This window comes from Phaseolus vulgaris, chromosome 3 (assembly GCF_000499845.2).
Source record: "Phaseolus vulgaris cultivar G19833 chromosome 3, P. vulgaris v2.0, whole genome shotgun sequence".
Classification (NCBI taxonomy): Eukaryota; Viridiplantae; Streptophyta; class Magnoliopsida; order Fabales; family Fabaceae; genus Phaseolus; species Phaseolus vulgaris.
Genome location: NC_023757.2, coordinates 39,787,783 through 39,809,775, shown reverse-complemented (window position 1 = coordinate 39,809,775; position 21,993 = coordinate 39,787,783). Strand labels below are relative to the sequence as shown.

The 21,993-nt window shown below is 36.0% G+C and overlaps 1 protein-coding gene across 2 annotated transcripts; it reads right to left on the bottom strand.

Moving 5' to 3' along the window:
* Positions 1–685: 685 nt before the first annotated feature.
* On the bottom strand, positions 686–21,993 carry LOC137807635 (dicer-like protein 4). 2 transcript variants are annotated; one of them, XM_068608361.1, is made up of 25 exons: positions 21,661–21,993; positions 21,032–21,209; positions 20,775–20,885; positions 20,379–20,519; positions 20,184–20,256; positions 19,381–19,445; positions 18,882–19,010; positions 18,680–18,808; positions 18,152–18,290; positions 17,835–17,934; positions 17,532–17,724; positions 15,851–16,011; positions 15,563–15,769; positions 15,178–15,437; positions 14,328–14,602; positions 13,822–14,255; positions 13,529–13,629; positions 12,253–12,458; positions 11,910–12,119; positions 8,106–8,567; positions 7,711–7,983; positions 6,796–7,131; positions 1,726–2,029; positions 1,547–1,646; positions 686–1,211 (listed from the first exon to the last, which is right to left on the bottom strand). In XM_068608361.1, exons 1-25 carry the CDS (start codon positions 21,804–21,806, stop codon positions 1,052–1,054), a joined length of 4,893 nt encoding a protein of 1,630 aa, XP_068464462.1. In that variant the 5' UTR covers positions 21,807–21,993; the 3' UTR covers positions 686–1,051. The 2 variants fall into 2 exon arrangements, with proteins under 2 accessions (XP_068464462.1, XP_068464463.1); XM_068608362.1 differs by lacking the exons at positions 20,184–20,256; positions 20,379–20,519 and having other exon boundaries at positions 21,661–21,878.

Sequence of the window (21,993 nt, the reverse complement as noted above, 5' to 3'; positions counted from 1 at the left end):
AGATTGATGAACATTCTGAGGTTGTCAACAACAGATGCCTTAAAATGTACTTAAGGTAACAATGGTACAAATGGCTTCCCTTGGCTGAATGGTGGTACAACACTACCTTCCATACTTCTATACAAGCCACTCCTTATGAAGTTGTTTATGGAAAACCTCCTTCTCTTTATTTGCCTTACTTACTAGGGAAATCCAAGCTAGATTCAGTAGATAGAATTGTAGTGAAAAGAGAAGAAATGTTAAAAGTTCCCAAGTTCCATTTAAGAAGAGTTCAAGATAGAATGAAGCAGACAACAGACAAACATAGGACTGACAGTTTCAATTGGGGACTTGGTCTATGTAAAGTTACACTCTTATAGACAAATTGGCCGTTATTTCAACATGTTGGAATAACGGTCTATTTGAATGATAAACAAAGCAAATATTTCGATTGGCCGTTATTTCAACATGTATTCACACTTTTTTTTGGATTCAGTTTGAAACTAAATTCAATTCAATTTTCAGTTGACTTATAAATTATGATAATTTTTTTGTTAACTTGAGTTAAGTTGAACTCAACTTAATTTCTTAATTGAAATATAAATAAACACTTAAAAGTTAAAAGAAAAACACATACTAATCACACTAGTCATATTTCACAATCACGAGAAATGGTAATATTAAAAGTGACAGGGTGGAATGGATATTGTGTGCAATGAATGGCATGTCTTTCCTGAATTGTATAATTAAGATCGTTTTCTCTTCTAACTAGGGAATATATAATGTGGAAGGTTACATTTGGTCTCCCACAACGTACAATTTATAACCGAGAAACTATAATTAATATTCTAGATTGCTAAAAATTCACTACTATATTTGAGGTGCAGTTTACATACAAGTTAAAGATGTAACTATCAGACTACAACAATACATATATAATATATAATATAATTTTGATTACCTAAACAATGAGAGCATTCAGAAATTGGAAATGATACCCTCAATAATGAAGACACTAACTAGAATGAAATGACCTCAGACTTATGCGACATGATAGTTGTTCTGCAACATGTCAACTATCACTACGCAAGTAGCCTTCCTGTTGCAGGTACCAACATGCACCCTCAGCTGCACTCTCTGCAGCATCTTTCTTTTTTGACTGAGGTTCCCCAACAAACTCTAAAATCGTATCAAGGGCCTCTTCTATCTCCAGGGTCACCTTGCATGTGAATCTAAAAATGGAACAATAATTTAAGGTATTGTTAGGAATATTTTTCTGATGTCTTATCTATGGTTCTAGTTATAGTTGATAGCTACTTTTGAACTTTTATCAGTGGATGAAATGAAGATCTTGAGTCAAATTCCATACAAGCTTAAACCTGATAGTAAAGATGTCTATAGTGTCTCAAGACCTATCACTATCCCAACAGTGAAAATTAGGAGAAGGGTATATGAAAATTAGGGAGGAGGATGTTGCAATTTAAACATCGAATGTCCTATCACTATCCCAGTTTCATCACAGGCTAAAATAATTTGTGGGTAAACAAAAAAATCACAAGGAACTCACTGTTTGAGGTGATCTGGTCCCTCTTCTTTGCAGCATTCAAATGAAGGGGGTTTCCAACAATAAGAAGCACACAATTCATACAGTCGTGATCTTGCCGTTCCTTTTTGCAAAGAATATAAAAAATATTTAGGATTAACAAGACATGGGGTCAATGTGTGAATACTATGATTTTACACTACCTGCCCCTGATGAGTCACTGCCGCAATGATTTTCAAATATTTCACTGAGCTTTCCCCTCGTAGAAGATTGAAGCCGTTGGCCAACAGGTTTCACACATGGAGAACATATTTCAGCTGTATCTTGGATGAGAATTTCTGGGTTTGATTTGCTGTACAAGTCTGCAGTTACCATTATATGCTTGGCAGTATTGGTATCTGTGACATCAATGGGAGTTTCATCATAGCCAATAAGTTTTGGTTCCATTTTAGAAGTTGATTCCAGAACTTCTTCCAAAGTTTTTGACTTTGCTTTCCAGCCTTGAGCCTGCATCATACCCATGACAGCTCAAATCAATTTTTAAAATCAAACAATATAAAGCTCTGGACTTGTAGCTGAGGAAGATAAAAATGCATCTCTCCAATTGGTTTTTATAACAACAACAATCAAAGAGGAGGCTTTTGGAATTTGTGTTTGACATTTATTTCTGTAGATGAAATGTATTTCTGAGATCTCTTTACAAATGCGATTACAATATCAATTTATAAACTATTTACAACCTAATTAAGAGGAAAGAAATACTAGGTATTGAAAGCAAGAAATAATAGAGTGGAAAAAAATAGATGAAATATATTTCTGATATATCTTACAAATGTGATTACAGTTTCTATTTATAGACTATTTTACAACCTAATTAAAGAAAGAAATAATAGGTAATGAAAGCCATAAATAATGAGTGTTTAAAGCTGTACAAATCAAATAAAATCAAATCACTAACAAATCTGTCCTAATAAATATAAAATGGAATCTGCACTTAATTATAACATAATTCTCCTGATTATGCAACACTCCCCCTCAAGTTGGTGAATGTATATCTATCATTCTCAACTTGCAAGTAAGATCTTCGAATTGTTTTGTGGAAAGTCCCTTAGTAAACATATTTGCCAATTGGAGTCTTGAAGGGATGTACTCAGTGGCTATAAGACCATAATCCAACTTCTCTTTAATAAAGTGTCGGTCTATCTCTACGTGCTTTGTTCGATCATGTTGAACCGGATTGTGTGCAATACTGATAGCGGACTTATTATCACATGCCAAACCCATAGGAGCTTCATATTTTATTTTTAGGTCATCAAGTATGATCTTCATCCATAAGAGTTCACACACCCCTTGAGCCATGGCTCTAAATTCTGTCTCTGCACTTGATGATTTCCACCCAAGAACATGCAGTAGCCTGTGGTGGATCTCCTATCAACAATCGATCCTGCATAGTCAGCATCAGTATATACTTTCATGGATAAGTTTTCCCCCTTTTTGAATAGCAATCCTTTTCCTGGAGAGGCTTTTAAGTACTGAATAATTTTATCTACTGCCTGCAAGTGTCTTTCTCGTGGATCATGCATAAATTGACTAACCACACTAACTGCATAGGCTATATCTGGCCTAGTGTGTGAAAGATAAATGAGTTTTCCCACAAGTCTTTGATATTGTGTCTTCTCCACTTTTGGGTTTTCCTCATCATTCCCAATCCTATGATTTTGCTCTATTGGCACTCCAGTGGGCTTACAACTTACCAATCTCTTTGAGAAGATCAAGGATGTATTTCCTTTGAGAAATAAAGATGCCCTGTCTCGAGTAAGCAACCTCTATCCCAAGGAAGTACTTCAGCTTCCCAAGATCCTTCATTTCAAATTGAGCAGCTAGTCTCTCCCTCAAATTTTGTTTTTCAATCTCATCATCACCTGTAATAATCATATCATCTACATAGACCAAAAGTAGAGTGAGTTTACCATTCTGAGAATGTTTTATAAACAGAGTATGGTCACCTTGGCTTTGTCGGTACCCCAAAGATACCATAGCTTGAGTAAACCTTCCAAACCAAGCACGAGGTGATTGTTTAAGACCATATAGGGCCTTCTTAAGTCTGCACGCCTTATTCCCTTCATTAACAATACCATAACCAGGTGGAATCTCCATGTATACTTCTTCCTCCAAGCTTCCATGCAAGAAGGCATTTTTAACATCAAATTGATGCATTGCCCAACCAAAGTGTGCTGCCAGGGAGAGAATAATCCTGACGGTATTCATTTTTGCCACTGGAGCAAAAGTCTCCTCATAATCGATCCCATAGGTTTGAGTGTACCCTTTTGCAACCAACCTTGCTTTATACCGATCGAGTGTGCCATCAGACTTATACTTAACTGTGTATATCCACCTACAACCCACTGCTTTCTTATCTTTTGGTCTCTCTACAATCTCCCAAGTCTCATTCCTTTCTAATGCGCTCATTTCTTCATTCATGGCTCGAATCCAGTTCTCATCTTTTAAGGCTTCTTGTACCGATGAAGGGATTTTGATAGAATCAATAGCTGAAAGAAAACTCTGGTGCTGCATAGAAAGTTTTTCTGTAGACACAAATTGGGATATAGGATATTTGGCACAAGATCTTTTTTCTTTTCTCAAGGTAATAGGTAAATCATTTAGGTTAGGTTCAAAAGCAGTATTTAAGGTGTCCTCAAGAGTCTCACTGGTATGAGTTCTTACCTCCGGTTCAGACAATTGAAGTTGTTGTTCGACCAGGACGGGTTCTTGTTGCCTTCGCTAATATTGCTTTCCAAAATATTTGTCTTCATTATTCTTCTCTGGTAATGATGTTGGTGCAGGGTCTTTGTCATCCTCCCTAAGAACGAAATCCTGCAACAAAGGAAAAGGTGGCAACTCAAGGTCCTCAGCTTCTTGAATACTCTCCCCCTGAAGCTGAGAATTAGGAAAGAAAGATTCTGTTTCATGGAAGGTGACATCTTTGGAAATATACACTTTACGACTTTGAGGATGATAACATTTGTATCCCTTTTTGTTGGGGGCATAACCGATGAAGACACATTTGATGGCACGAGGATCTAACTTACCCCGATAAGGACTATGAACATGGACAAAAGCAGGACAACCAAATACACGATTCTAAAGACTATTCAACATGGGAATAGAAGGATAGAATGTGGTCATAACCTGAATAGGAGTAACACCCTCTAAAACCCCAGAGGGTAATCTATTAATCAAATAAGTGGCAGTCAGGACTGCTTCCCCCAGTAAGATCTAGGAACAGATGTTTGGAAAAGTAAAGCTCGAGTAACCTCAAGGAGATGACGATTTTTCCTTTCAGCAACCCCATTTTGTTGAGGAGTGTCCACACAGGTTAATTCATGAACAACTCCATTTTCCTCAAGGAACTTGGAAAGGTTTTGGTTCACATATTCTCTTCCATTATCAGAACGCAATCTCTTAATTGGACTTTCAAATTGTGTTTGAATCATTCTATAAAACTTTACAAACAAGTGAAAAACTTCAGACTTATCTTTCATGAGGAATATCCAAGTAACCCGAGTACAATCATCAATAAATGAAACAAACCATTTTGCACCCGAGATATTAGGAATAGGTGAAGGTCCCCATACATCTGAATGAATAAGATCAAAAGGTTTAGAACTTTTATTACCATTGGGAGGAAAAGTTGTCCGATGGTGTTTAGCAAACTGACAAACATCACAATGAAATGACTCAGCAGACACTTTTGTAAATAAAACAGGAAATAAGGACTTTAGGGTACTAAATGGAGGATGACCAAGACGTCTGTGTTGAAGCCATATCTGAGAGGATGACCAAGATTCACGACCTTGCTGAAAATTAGAAGTGTGTGCCTGTAGTCTAGCACCCTTTTTACTTTCTTCATGTTGTAAATAATATAACCCGCCTTGCTCTTTAGCAATTCCAATAGTCTTCCCCGTGGCAAGATCCTGAAAAACACAATGGGAAGGGAAAAATACCACTGCACAATTTAAATCTTGGGTAATCTTTTGAATAGACAAGAGGTTATTGGATAGTTTGGGAACATGAAGCACATTTTTTAAAGGAAATGAAGGTTGAAGGTGAATGTTACCACAACCATTAATGGGGGGTAGTGGAACCATTAGCAACAGTAATATATGGCTTACCGGATAAAGTAGTGTAGGATGAAAAAAAAGAGAAATGAGGTGTCATATGATCAGTAGCACCAGAGTCTATAATCCAGATATTTTCAGTACTAGAAGCATTAAAGGATAAAAAACTAGAACTCTTACCACTCATAGTAAAGGAACAATAGCTAGATGGCTTACTAAGGGAGTCCATGAGAGTTCAAAACCAACTTTTTTCAGATTGGCAAAATTTGATCCTGTTCACGCACACAAAAAAAAAAAATCCGCCGGAAAAATTTTCCGGTAGCGGTTTCCGGCGAGCAGTGGCAGTTCCGGCGAGCGACGGCAGTGGTGGTCGGTGGTGGTGGTCGGCGGTGGTCAATGGCGGTGGCAGTAACGGTCAATGGTGCAAGGTGGTGGTGGTGGTCAATGGAGAAAGGATAAGGAAAATAAAAAGTTGCAGCAATGAAGGCTGTCCAACAAAAAAAATAATTGCAACAATGAAGGCTGTCCAATAGAAAAATAATTGCAGCAACGAAGGCTGTCAAGAAAAATGATTACAGCAATGAAGGCTGTCAAGGAAAATGATTACAGCAATGAAGGCTAAAAAAAAAAATTGCGGAAGCAGAGTCTCCTAGATCAGGAGCTCTGATACCAAGTGGAAAGAAATAGAGATGAAATATATTTCTGATATATCTTACAAATGTGATTACAGTTTCTATTTATAGACTGTTTTACAACCTAATTAAAGAAAGAAATAATAGGCAATGAAAGCCAGAAATAAATAATGAGTGTTTAAAGCTGTACAAATCAAATAAAATCAAATCACTAACAAATCTGTCCTAATAAATATAAAATGGAATCTGCACTTAATTATAACATAATTCTCCTGATTATGCAACAAATAGGTACTTAAATCTATACAAATCAAATCTGTCCTAATAAATAGGGAATGAAATCTGCACTTAATTACGGAATAATTATCTCCTAAGCAACAAATAATTTAAAGATAATAAGCACAATTGATTTCAGAACAGTACTCACCTGGGGTGTGACCAGACAAGAAAGAAATGTAAATTCTATGGTGTTGAGTTGAGAAAACAAGGATGGAAAAAATAAAACTAAATATAATTGTTTTACCTTGAACTTTGAAAAAAGTTTCAGTGAAGCAATTCTACAAGCCTCCTTCTTATTTTGGCCAGTCGCTGAAGCTGTTTCAGATACATTATCCCCACTCACTTTGACTTCAACTGAAAACAGTTTAGTCAGTTTTAATGACACTGATGGAAGCTCCAACTCCAAATTATGAGCTTGGCAAAGTTCTCGCAAATCCCTAATAGGACTCAACTGCAAGCTTGATGAGAATTTCATGATTGGGTCCAAGAACGAAGTCATGATTTTCCAAACTTTGTTCAAATTGAACCCAGAATCTAGAAGGATGGCACCAACACAAGATTCCACCAAGTCACCCAGTGCCTGAAGCAATCAATGATGTCAAATTTATACCTCGTATCTTTTAATGCAAAATAACAAAGCAAGACACACCTATCAGAAAATTAGGAGATGCGTGAAATCTAACCCTAGTGTTCTTAGAAGAGTTACCCATGACCTTAACTAAACCCATCTTATCTCCATTGAGCAATAAAATGACTCCTAGGCTTTCCTACCCAATATTTTTGTGATTTTTGCAAAAATATTGGCAATCATTTGGTTGGATGGGTTGTGTTTACTTCCTTGAACAAGGTTCTTTTTCAGTATTCCATTTAAGTGCTCTTTTAGTATTCCAAGTAAGAGAATAATGTCAGGTACTCATCTTGTGGGGAGATGTGGTAAAATAATGAAAACTTTATAGATGTGTGGTGACGTGTGTGTGTGTGTGTGAGAGAGAGAGAGAGAGAGAAGAGCATTATTCCAAATAAAATAGCCAAACCAAACTTCAAAATGGATACAGACATAATGCTTTACTAACTTCATCTTAAATTGGTAAATGTATAATAATAACAGCAGCAACAGCACCAAGGTGTAGCAACTTTGTATAAAGGCCATAGTATCTACCTTGGGACATTTTGGCCCTTCTTTAATGGAACTATCTGTTGAAGGTCTTCTAACGTACTCTACATACTTTTTTATTGCCTCGGACAAGCCATTTGAATCACATAAAAGATATTTATCAAAACTGCGATCTACTGCTACACAGGCAAAGGCCTTATTGTTAACAGACAATGATCTCAAATCTGTCAATTGACCAGGCTTTAGTTTGGGATAAGCTGAGAATAGATATGAAGCAATCAAATAATCCAAGACAGCATCTCCAAGAAACTCCAATCGCTGCAAAGAATGATCACATTTAAAAAATTAAAGACCAAAAATCTCACTCAAATTCATAAAACTATCAAGTAAAGGGCACTAGTTCTAATACAACCAGGAGGAAAAAGAGAAGTTGCACTAACCTGATAACAGCCTCCTCCAAGCTTATTGTAAGAAGGATGCACAAATGCCTGGAGAAGCAGACCCTTGTGAAAAAATTGATGTCCTAGCTTACTTTCAAGAGAAGGAATGTCTATATCAGCAGAAAGAGGGATATAGGCAGCACTTGCTGTGCAAATATCAACCACTTGTGATGCTTTAAAATCAACTTGTATGCCAATCCAAGTAAGAAAAGCAACTGCGGCTTTAAAACCACTGTCAACTAGGAATGCTCCAACCAGAGCTTCCACAACATCAGCAACTGTTTTATTATGTAACCAATGATGATTTTTGTTACATCGGGTTTCAGTTAATTTCCCTTGCTCCTTCACAGAATTTACACAAAAGTGTATGCTTTCTTTGATTTCTTTACAACAAATTATTGGGCAAGGACGGCCTAATGCATAAAATTGAGAGGGATCAAATGTCTGATCACATATGTAGATCTGCAAGAGGGAGCAGGGAGATAAAGATAACAATTGAAGACAATAAATATGAATACGAATCCTAAGAAAGTTGAGAGAGAAAGTGTTCTTCTATCAATACAAAATGAATGATTACAAGATAAATACATGTGTGTGTGTGTTTGTGTATATAGAAATCATGACCTGGGCTGAATGACTCAACCTATAATATAATAATACAACCTAATATATACATACGAAGACCCAAAATATACACATTAACCATTCTAAAGCCAGATGTCAAGATAGAAAAATGGTATCCAGGTTATAAGCCTTACTAAATTGTTTAGTCAATTTCTATATTTTGGTTCAAGGGCTCTGGTACCTTTGATCCTCAGTTAAGATTTGTATTGGGTTTGTATTTATGTTATCCAAGTGTTAAGTTGACAATAACTAAGATCAAGGTGAATAAGGAAAAGATCTATTAATGGATTGGAGGTAGTTGATTATTTATTAGGATTATCTAATATAAAATAATTACCTCTATCCAAAGGAGATTCTTGTGGGGTTGGGGGAAAGAAAGCAAGCCAATTTGCTGGGTTAGTTGGGAAGATGTGTGCAAACCTAAAGAGGAGGGAGGATTGGGTTTAAGAGAAATACAAAAGTTTAACCATGCTCTCCTGGCTAAATGGAGATGGCGTTGTATCTCTCAAGAGGAGGGAAGGTGGAAGGAGTTATTGGACTCAAAGTATGGGTTGGAGCCTGGAAGCGTCCATACACTAGTCAAACTCCAATCTTGGTGGTGGAAAGATCTCTATAAAGTGTGCAAGGAGGGAGGAGGAAAAGGATGGTTTCAAGAAGAACTAAGCTGGAAACTAAGGTGTGGAGACAAAGTAAAGTTCTGGGAGGAGGTGTGGGTTGGGAGCTCTGATCTCAAATCCTTGTTTCCTAGACTGTTCTCCCTATCCTTAAACCAGGGGCAAACAGTGGGTGAAGTTGGCGTGTGGATTAATTTGGATTGGAGATGGAGGCTGAAATGGAGGCGTGCCAGATTTGAGTGGGAATCATCACTGGAAGCAGACCTCTTTACACTGCTTTCAGGGTCACTAATGAGAAGGAATGACGTGGATGTGCAGGTGTGGGGGAAGGAAGAACCAGGCCTTTTTTATGTGAATTCTGCTTATGAGTGCCTTGCCAAGCAGTCTCGCGGAACCCAATCCGATATGTTTAATCTCCTTTGGAAGACTAAGGCATTCCCAAATGTGATTGTGATAGCTTGGAGAGTGTTGCTGGATAGAATCCCAACAAGGGTGAGTTTGAGTAGGAGAGGGGTCATGATGGAATCTACGCTATGTGCAATGTGTCAGCTTAAGGAGGAGTCTTGTCAACATATCTTCTTGGAGTGTAAATACGCACAAAGGGTATGGTCCTTGTGCTTCAAATGGATAGGTATCTCTTCTGTTCAATAGAATGATTTAAATCTGCACTTTATGAGTTTTTATCTGAGCAATGCTAGCAAGAAGCAAAACCTGGTATGGAAAGGTGTTTGAGCATCTGTTATTAGGTGTATCTGGGACCAAAGGAACCTGATTGTATTCAAAAAAGGGCTAGTAGATGCGGAGGAGGTGTTTCAGAAGGCTCAACTCAAATCCTGACTTTGGATGAAGCACAAGGTGCATTCCTTTACTTATTCTTTCGTAGACAGAATTCTTAATCCAATGCTTTGCATTAAAAGTTATAATTAGGACTCCCAGATGCCAAGAGTTTAAGACTACGACCTATACTAGATTTATAGTTGGTTGGAGGTGTTGGTGGGTTTGCCACGGCCTGCAGCTGGTGCAAGATGGAAAAGACATATGTGCTTGTATGCAAGGGAGTCAAAAGGAATGTTAAGGACATGATGGAGGATTATGTTTTGATGTGTCTTATAACAAACCAATAGAGGCAGGGTGTATGTTGGTTCAGGGTTCTGTGTAAGTCGAAGTTGTAAACTCCAACCAATCTAAGTGCGAGATGGACCCTAGCAAGTAGGAAGTTGGTTTCTGATAAAAGTGAGCTTAAAAGGAGCAAACAGGGGGAAGCCAAAGTCCAAAAATGAGCGAATGGAAGATGCTGCATTGAAGTGATTAATTCTGTGACAAGTGCTACAATCGTGCCACTGCAAGCTGGGTAGAAGGAATGTCAATGAGGTGGTGGAGAAAACCAATATTTTGGTGTATTTTGATGGTTTTGTAGCTGGAATTTGCAGTGCTTATAGCATTCCAATACGAGCACGGTGCTAGCTAGAATAGGATGTCTACCTTCTGCAGCAAACATTATCTATCTATTGTTTCTGGGGTGTCTGTTCATCTCTTTATTCTTGGAGATTCTTAATGTGGTTTGGTTTATGTAAAAGGGTTGGGATACCCCTTTTGTATCCCTCTTAATTTAATTTCATTCTTTGCTGATTAAAAAAAAAAGATTAGCAGTTATGTTGCATGATGACAATGTAGAAAAATTACTTATGGAAGTTATGCATTAGAAGTAAATCTTATAAGTAGCTGCGTAATTAGGCTGGTATGTTTTTATTTGCAGGTTGTGGGCAGAGAATGCTCATATAAGAAACTTTTGTCTATGGACAAACTGTGTTCGGTATTGCATTTTATTACTTATTTAATTGATTATTTATAGAGATCTAAGTATTCCTTATTGGGTCATCAGGACAAATCGTCATGGAAAACACTCTTCTTTTGGTAGTGATCTTTTGTAATTTCTTCTTTGGATGGATAATGAAGGAGATTTGAGGAGCGGAAGCATTAAAGAAACTCAAGAGGAGTTTTCATGGATTGAAGTGGACTTAGGAATTTGTGAGTGAGAGGTGAGGTCAACTCACTAGGAAAGGGTCTAGGCTAAGTCTTGAAGGAGACTAACCTAGGAAGAACTTAGGAACAAGTAGAATGACAAAAAATGGGCATCATTTCATTACTAATTCCAAGTTGAAGATACATGTAAGAGACTCCTATTTAAAGAAAAAGGCTCTCAAAACCTTTCAAATGAGAGTGTGACAAGTGTTACCTCCTTATTGGTGCAAATCCTCTCCATTGGGAGAGTGACAAGTGACATGTCTTCATTGGAGGAAAATCACCTCCATTGAGGAGAGGACATGTGGATATTCATGTCATCCTTGCCTATTTTCCTATTTGCACCCCTCAATAAATGGATATTTAAAGGAAAAATAATCCAAATCAGAAGCAAATCTACCAAATAAACTCCTAATCCCAATCTCTTAATTTTAGGAATTTCTTACAAAGAAATCTGCATTTATTAATACAGTCAATCCATATTTATTGTACATAGTAAATGAATTATGTTTATGCCCATACTTCGATGGTTAGTATAATTTACCTGCAAATTGCGCCTAATGGCCAACTTTAATAAATTGGAATTATTTACAGCATTGGATCGCCTCTTTGTTAGGTCTCCTTCATGAAGGCTGTCATGCATGAGAAAAAAATGGCGTGCAACAACAAATTTGAGGAAAGCATCACCAAGCACTTCAAGTCTTTCAAGGGAAAAGCGCTCCTGACACTTCTCAGTGGTGAGAGCCTCTAAAACCTATTAATATGTTCACAATTGTTAGTTTCCCTGACCACAATATACATCTGTACCATATAAGCACAGAAATGGTTAGATGATACACCACTCAGAAAGTAATGTAAACAATATATTGAACTTAATGAGGACTTACCCTAAGGGCACTAACTTCAGCTGCCTCGGGAAAAGAAGAAGATAGCATTTGCTTTAGTTCAATAGCCACCAGCAAGTTTCCAAGACGATGCATAATTGAGGGTAGCAAAGATATGGAACTGCCAATATCCTTCGAAAAGCTGATTATTTTCAATTCACATAGCTCAGGAGGTAAATAAATTAAATATTCATCCAGCTCCTGTGGTTCTGTCATTGACATTCAAAAGTTACAAACCTTTAAATAAGATTCTGATGAATTATCAGAATAAAATACAAATCCAAAATCAAATATACAAATCTGGACGTAGTCAATGTACACTTTTTAAATTGCCAACACAAAATCATAAAGAAACCCTCACACAGCAAATTGTTAGAAATGAGAATATCTGTATATTGTGAGAAGAGAATAAGGGTTTGAGAAGAGAGAAACAAAGTCAGTATTTTCTGAATATGCTCAAGTGATTTATCTATTTAAAATCTGAATAGTTACCAAGATGCATTGAACCCAGTTAACACTAAGCTACGGTTCCAAAAATATAGAACATTAAATGCTCCTGTTCCAAAAATTTCCCTCAAGCGAGAATAAATATTTTTCATAGGTCCATCAAATTAATCTTCAAATCTTCTAAGACAACCTAAGCAATTCACAAATACATAGTGCCATAGCTAAGAAATCAGTTTCAGCACTAGATCTAGCTACAATATTTTGTTTTTTACTTCTCTAGATTACCAAGTTTCCTCCAACAAATGTATAATATTTAGAGTGTGGATTAGGTTGTGCCAAATGTACAAATGTACAATTAGATCAAAGACAGCGAGCAAAGAGAACGCAACCACAAACAAAAAGAACGCGACCACAAACGAAGAGAATGCCAACACGAATGCGACAACCAATGTGAAAAACAACGACAGCGCAGCGACTACCAGCAACCAACGACCACAACCAACACAAACGCAAACCCTAATGTGACCAAAACAGGTGAGTTTGTTTGATTTCGGATTCAGAAATGGGGTCACTTTGGGTTTAAATAAAAAACCCTCTAGACTCAAAAACTCACTTCCAGACTCGAACCAATTTCATCGAGTTTACAGCGAGTTTATCAAGTTTGCTCCAAAAACAAGTTTGAGAACCATGGTTACACCATTTTTTACATGGCTTTTGGCTGTTTGAAACAGTTCCATGGCTTTAAAAATATTTTATTGTTGTAAGGAATGTCGGCTCTATTTCTCCTTTTAATCAAGACAGCTTCAATCAAAATAACATATTCAATAAGTACCTGCATCCTCACGCTTTCGGTTGTGTAGCAGGTTATGCAAATTGGGGAGTGGTTTTACATGCAGAAGCGGTTGTTTCGGGTATTTGAGGTGAATCGAAAACCTGACATCCAAGCATGCACATTTTTATGATATTCCAACTTGTATGCATACACATTCTCAGATATCTAATTAAATCAGTTAATCAGCAATCTGAAAGATGCCCCATAAATATGAATGTTTTCAACAATATAGAAGAATCACATATGCAAAACCAAAATGGAATAAGGATAAACCCATAATAATAAGCACATACCCTTCAATTAAGTAATCCTCATAGCTTGAAGCGCCTGATTCTTTATGAGGACTAAATCCAGTCTTTTCATAATCAATATTTGTGACAAAATAAAAGGTCTTTTTATGTTGGGCATACACTAAACTATTCTCGACATCTCTTACACTTTCGTAACCATTGGCAAGTTGCAAGTGAATATCCAAAGGGAATTTTTTTTTATCCATAGTATACTCTGGATGCCTGAAAATTGGTGACCAAAGACATCTCTTCACTGTCTTCCAATCTACTTTCATGGCATTATATTCTTGAAATATGACTGGAAGCAAAAGGTAGAAGGTCGATGAGCTTGTGTGAGATTCAGCAGCCGTACCCAAGTTTACAATCTCAGAAACAAATTCAAATCTATCCAGACTAATTTTGAGGAACATTTCTTGAAAATTCTCTGCCATCTTAATCTGCGGGATGGAAAACTCCAAGCATTAACTTAAAATTTCTGTTTTTATTTTGAAAAAAAAAATGGCATGTACCTCATCTTTGTCAAATTCTACAACTCCAAATCGGACAAATTTTGTCATTACAGATCGTCCATGAGCAAGATGCAGATCAAGTTCCAATTTCTCAGCCTCCATTGGAAGACGGGCCATGATGAAAAGACCAAACTCTTTGTAGACCCTATCCTCTGGACATGGACAAAATTTTATGTAGTACGAGTTGAGAAGGACAACTTTATCCTCATTTATCCATGACTGTCCAAAGGCAGATGGAACTAGCATCTCATGTAATTCTCCTCTTGAGATGGCATCTGCCAAAAAAGGAAAATAAATATAGTACAACACAACATAGTGATGAAGTTACATTTATTACAGGCATAAGTTGATAAAAATCAACATGATAATAGTATTAAATCTGAAAACAAATAAAAACCTTCCCATTAGAGACTATAAACAGGTAAAGATGCAAGAAGAATTTGATTTGATCCATTTTGGTATGAAAAACTTTACACTATCTTCCAATCACGTCTTACCACATCACCAAAAGAGTTTGTGAGAATAACTACCTACGAGGAAATGTTCTAATGACCTGACAACACGTGATTTGACAATGATAGAAGTTTATACACTGACAGTAGGATTAACACTAAATCCATAGACATGTATGTTACAATAATAATTACCAAAATGGGATTATGTAGAATTTCAAAAGCCTGAAAATGATTGTGTGGCAACATGCTGGATAAGTCATTCTACTTAATATGCTCATTGACACCTAAATATGCTCGACAGTTTATGACAAAATACAACTTAAACAGTAATTTTTTGTCAACTCAGTGAAAGGCAATGAAAGTAATGGCCTGTAGGAATGCAGCTGAAATTTGACCTTCACATTCATCTTCATCAGTAGAAACCTGTCCTTCCGGTTCTGCATCACCTTGTTTTGGCAAGAGATAATCACTCAAAGCACCTATTTTATACAGTTCTTCTATTGCTTTCAGGCAAGCATCTCTTTTGGAAGCCTCCATAGACAACTGTGGTGCACCCAAAATTTGGTGTATTGGTGCATTGGAAGGCAATCTTATATGGCAAACAATTCCCTCTGAATCATCTAAGAAATAAAAATTTGGCTTGGGCTCAAAATACCTGCAAAGATAGATCATTATATTTTAAAACACAAGGTCTGTATTTTATTTACATGAGACTCCTTAGTTGAGTATATAATTTGGATCAAAAATTGAAACAAAGGTCCAGTTTAAATAAGCTCATACTCATCATGTGGAAGCTTTGAACAATACTGGTGAAGCAATGAAATACTATATCCAGAACTAACAGAAGCACCAGACGAATCAACTCTGAAAATTCTTTCCTCAGGGATGATGTATGTCTCATCAGATGTTCGGAAAGTAATTTCCGTATTCATTCGGTATTCATCTTTCGCAAAACCATCAATTAAATCAAGCTCCTTCTTATTACCACTGCAACAAGAGGAAGATTTCAAAATTAACCAAATGGATGGGTTTGTTTATATTACTTCTGAAATCTATGAGCAAGAGTACCTGTCCACCAAAAAAGCATATTCAGACTGAGGCATTCGCGCACGGCCTCTTGACTGTATAAAGCTGGCAACAGTTTCTGGAAGATCAAATCGTATCACAAGGCAACATGTCTGAATGTCAAGTCCTTCTTCACCCACTTTGGTTGCAACCAACAAATTCAACTGTTAACAGCATGAGACATATTGGCACATGCATTACTAGAACTCAACTCTCTAACCAGCTAGGAAAAATATAAATATTTAAGCCATGATCACAATTATCTTTTTCCTCAATTGCATACTGGTCACCACCTTTAACACCAATGATGCTTAAAAGTATGTGCAGAAAAGTTAGGCATAATATTTTTCAAAACTTTATTTTACAATATAAGAAACATTTTTCATTCCCTCAATACCTTTAATGCCACATCAATATAATAAATAACCCTTTACTTAGTTTATACAGAAAATGATTATAAAACTTTGCCACATGCATTACATTATTGAATTTCTAAGAATAATAAATTCTATTTTGCATTGATTGGAGTTGATTATAGGATATGCAGGGGAGATAGGGTGAAAGTGTACTTTGGTAGTGGGCACAGAAGCATTGATTTTTTAATTTATTATTTCTTTTCGGTTTTCACATTTTTTCCTGAAACTTCTGTTGTAATCAGAACTTGCTCTCTCAATGCACTCCTATTGTTTTTGTTGGAGATCCCACATCGACTAGAGATGAGCACCTTTCATTATATATAAGTGGGTGCAAACCTCAACCTCATGAGCCGGTTTTATGGGGTTGAGTTGGGCTTAAAGTCCACTTCCTAATATGGTCTTGTACTAATAAGCGTCTAGTGAAGCCGTGTTTGTACTAGGAACCTATAGGTTGTTGTTTAACTAAGAGAGTGAGTTCAGTGAGAGTTCATTGTAGGAGAGAAACTTCAAGTTGTAATCTTTGTGATAGTGAATTATGTCGTGGACATAGATTGAAGTTTGTTAACACTTCTACAGATAGTTTGCAGCTTGTTTCTTTGATATCGAAATTGTGTTTGTGTTGGTAAACAATTTTGTAGTGAGTATGTTAGAAATATTCCACAACATACATATACTATTAGGAACTTTTTTGTTTATTTCCATATCATATCTTTGTTATTGGAGGATATCAAATCTCTTCTATTTATTGTATTGATTCTTTTTTTCAATATAAATAAAGCACTAGTGTTGTCTCAAAAAGACATTATTTCAACTCAATGTTTCTTTCTTCCATAGAATTTAACAATTAGAATCCAATCAACTTTATTCGAGATGTTTGTCTTCCTAGAGAAAACAAGCTAGGCACTATGTTTAGTCAAGACCTCTATCAGCAGCATCCAGGGTCAGCTGCGAACTTAAAGAGGAATCATTCCCAGAATCATTCCCAGGAGAAGGTGCTAAAGTGAGTAAAGACTATAAATGAACACTCTTCGCACTATATTGAACAATCAGGTAATATCAAAGAATATCCTATGACATTTAGCAACTTGTACACTCTTCGCACTATATTGAACAATCAGGTAATATCAAAGAATATCCTATGACATTTAGCAACTTGTACGCATAATACAGAGAAGTACAACATAATTCAGTTACTAAAACAAAAACTAGCATATAGGATAGTAAAGGCTTTTCAATTCTCACAATAATGAGAAATCCAACAGTAGTACCTCTCCAGAGCGAAACTTATCAACAATGATATTCATGGTCTTTCGTGACATACTCTTCAGCCCAGAATGTACTCCTACTAGATAATCACTCCTCCATTGTTTTAGAAGCTGGAGCTTCTGAAGTATGTATGACAGGGATCTTGCAGTCACAATTCTATTCACAAAAATAATACATTTCATGTTCTTTTGCAACCTGAAGTTGGAACATGTCATCAGAATTTCCCAAATGTATTAGCTTCATAACCCAAAAACAATAAGACATGTGCCATATGAAAACATGCAGTAAATAGCATAGATGTCAACCTAAAGTTGAACAGTATCCCAAAGAGTCGTAAAAGCTTAGCTGAGAAAAATGGCTCTTTCAATATTTCCGAAGAAGATAAATCATCAGATACATTGTCACCTACAAAAAAACATGTTTAGTTGCAATAAAATGAAGCATCTGTCTAACAAGAAATCTGTTTTAAACATACTGTAGAAATTAACAATGAAAAAACAAATTCATTGCTAGATAAATGTTAGCCTAATATCAAACAAAATGGAAGGCTATAACAGCCAGAAAAGAGAAAACCTAGTAACAGCTGTGGCGTGATTAAAAACACCAGTTGATGTCAAAATACCTATAATGCACTCTGAAGTAAATAGTTCAGCAGCCTGAGCAAGATAATTGTCACACACAGAGTCATCACTTGAATTTCCTTCTACCTCCACTAATTCATGCCTCTCAGAACGATCACCACTCAGAAGAATATTACTAGCCTTGGAAGGTTAACACATATTAAAGAAGGAAACAATAAATATGATGGAAAACGACAGGAATGGACAAAAGAAAAAACACATCCAGAGATCTATATCAAAATGCAAAAGAAAACATTAGAACTAGACTAAAGCCAAGGAAAACAAGTAATCAGAAGACTTGTCTAAATGAATTCCAAATAACATCCCTTTATCTTTAGATATCGCATCAACATCACTAGCAAAATCAATTGTTGAGGGGAACCAACAAAATGGAACAAATTACAGCAAACTATTATGTATTATTATTACTATTATTATTATTATTTATAGATTATGCTAAAAAAAATAACTAAATAATCTTCTTTTAGTCAAATGACAACAGAACTAGAACTTATAATCAAGAGTCTTACTTGTAGTGCTCCCCAAATGCCAAGATTTCGTAGACAGAAAATTACATTATCATGTATTCGGTTCAAAAGTTTCTTTGTATTCATTCGTTTCTGGTGATCTTCTGCACTCCTTCCAATGGTTGCTATGCACTATTCAAATAAAATTATGCAGTGATCAATAAACCTTATTTATCTAATCATCTCAAAACTAGCAAAAGTGCACCTGGCGTTTAATCTCCTCAATTTTCAAGTACAAGCTAGTTTCCCCACTTGCAGTTGAAACATAACGATATATATTAATCACAGGAGTGGTAACAAAAGATTTCAATTCCTTGACTTCAACAGAGTAAACCTACAAATGAGATTCAAAACCATAAGAGATTAGTAACCATGTCCGGTATCTAACCAGCAGCACAACTAGGTAATCCACAAGAACCATGCACCTTGCATACAAGGTAAATATAAAGAATTCAGAAGTGTTCAGACACAAATATCTTCCTATGGGTATCAAATACTACATTTCCACAAACTTTAGCCCATGCAAACACTTGACCAGTACACACCTTCAGCCATTATATCAATGGTTTCATAATCAAACTTAATGGAAGGAACATTTTCTCTCTTGTACAGGAACGGACAGCAAAAGTTTGAATATCTTTTTAACAGACAAAAAATGCTAACAGATCTAAGTATTTTGATATATTGTACTAAATAAACCCTACCTTAGCATCAAGCATGTGTTCAAGACTATTGATGCTTTTTGCTAGATTTGCTTCACTAGAAGCCCCTGAAAATAGAAAGAAACAGCGAATTATGGATTTGTGACCAGGATTTGACATATTTGGAATAAACTACACTAAGTATTCAGCATTTATGCTTATTGAAATATGCATAAACAATACAAGAGGATCAATTACCAAACTTAGGCCAACCTCATAGTAACACTCAAGAAAAACAAACAAAGCATTAATACAGCGGAACAACATCCCCAATAGTATAGCAAGTAAGAAAACAGTTAATCTTTTTTAAATACAATATTGAAAACAGATATATGTATAAAGTGAAAGCCAGCCAACCAGTACACTTGAAACTGCACACACATGCATATCATTTTGTATTTCTCATGATCAGATGGAACAAGTCCTAGTTAATTATAAACAAAATTAAAGGTAAAAACTAAACTGACACTAAAATTTTCATTAAAAAACAACATTTATATCTCTAATACTTGCCAACCTTTAAGGGATCTTATCTGTTTAGGAACCTTATCTTATTCACATTTTGAATAAGTTATTTGTTCTTTATTTGATTACCCTAATGCTTAGTTTAATTTCTGTTCTCTATATTTTGCATCATATGACACCATAATAAACCGTCTCAAATCAATTTTCAGAGTTTATTCTCTCTTTTCCTTCTTCCATACCTAAATCCTGTAATTCAACAATATTGAAAGGTAATTGAGGCAGGGAAATATCTTGGCTCTTGTTAGCACTCAACCTTTTGAAGTTAGGAATTGTCATATTACCTTTTCCTACAACAGGGGAAGCGGTCATGCCAAATATACGAGGAACCTTTGCAGAATTACTTTTGTAGAAACTCTGACAGATTGCCAAATTAAATATTGTCAAAATAAAAGCTATGGAAATGGAGATATTTTATGGAAAAAAATTGGGTAACTTCATTTTGAATGTCTGAAGTTGTGCAAAAAAGTGCAGCATACTTTCATGATTACTGCATAAGCATGGTTGCTTTTGACTTGAGCATGATGACATTCGTCAAATATCAAAAGTGCAATCACTTCCATCGTGATGAAACAATGAGATAAGTTGTGAAGTAATATTTGTGGGGTCATAACAAGAACCTGAAGGGGAAAAAAGAACATGAGGTGCAATTTTAGAAGCAACAAACTCCACTGGATTAAAATTCAACCAGACAGATTTTAAGATTCTGACACAGCTGGAGCAAATTTGAGTTTTTTGCCTGAATAAAATGCCATTGATCACACCAACTTTCTTTCTTACTTAAAATGCTCTTATAGTAGCCCATCTGGATGCACAATAAAATCATTTCAAGAGAAACTTAATTAATTTCAATTTGATTTAACCAGCATTGTCACCTCATATTGTCCAATCTCCTGCTCCCAGTCTTGGTGACTTTTCAAGCGTTTGGAACTTCCACAGAAGATTCCAACCTTAAAATCAGTAGTGTCCGCTATAACCTTTGCTTGCTATTGATAAACAAAAAATAGACTTTAGAAAACACATAATGTAGAATTGACCAACATAGTAAAACTAAAATTTGATGGAAGATTAACACAAGAACAATTCAATTTATCTGATAGATATATCAAATAGAATATGAATAGCAGCTCACCTGATGAACTAAAGCCACAGTAGGGGCAAGAAAGACACATATGTTCTTTTGTGGTTTCCGAATCAAATGACCCAACTCATGCATTAGAAGCACAGAGATGTGAGTCTTCCCACACCCTGTCCCCAAATATACAATTATATTTTCCTCCATAGCTTTTTTACACAACTCCAACTGGTACCTTCCAATAGACAAAATATTCATAAGACACTTGGAGTTTCAGAGGACTAAGTGAGGAATAAAATCAGCACCGTCAACACCACATTTCGGACATGTATGTGATCATCGTGCATTAACTTTTAACAGAACAATTACTTTCTGAAATAAAATACTCAGTTGAAAAGTTCACAGAAACAAGAACTTACACTGTACATAAACAATAAAACTTGCTGACGCAATTAAATAGTCACATCTCTAGTAGAATCTTGAAACATGAGTTTTTCTTTACATTATTTCTCAATCAACGAAGCAAAGAATAACTAACTCACTACAACATTAAACATCACCACCAAGCAAAGACGATCAATCCCAAGTGAAAGATAATCTAAAGAATTAAACCCCACTTTAAATATATAAACATGTCCCGTGAAAAAACTATTCCAAAGAAAAAAGGGGTGTCGAAAAATACTTACTTTCTTGCAATTTTCCGGGGATCTTTCTTGACTGAGTCATCATGAAGTTTAACTTGGGAAAGACTGAGGGACAGTGACTGATCGGAGAGGCTTAAAGAAGGGTCCATGGATGGTTGGTTGCCTCCGGAGGACTCTTCGTCCGACATTACCAGACTAATGTAGGACGGTTCACGGGTTCAAAGAAATGAAGAGAGATGGAGAAACTGCTGTGACCCAACATTGACTACCAAGTCCTTATATAATGTTCGCTATTATTTGTTGTGTTTCCACGAAACAGCTTTTCGCATCACTTCCAACTTTACTCTGTTATGTTCTTTCTTATTGTTTCCAAAC

Bases quoted from the DNA above. Each gene is read 5' to 3' on its own strand.
- LOC137807635 (XM_068608361.1), bottom strand. From the start codon at position 21,806: ATGTCGGACGAAGAGTCCTCCGGAGGCAACCAACCATCCATGGACCCT. The intron at 12,120-12,252 runs GTAAGTCCTCAT...ACATATTAATAG, and splicing joins CTGAAGTTAGTGCCCTTAGG to GTTTTAGAGGCTCTCACCAC. The intron at 7,984-8,105 runs GTTAGTGCAACT...CATTCTTTGCAG, and splicing joins TTGGAGGAGGCTGTTATCAG to CGATTGGAGTTTCTTGGAGA.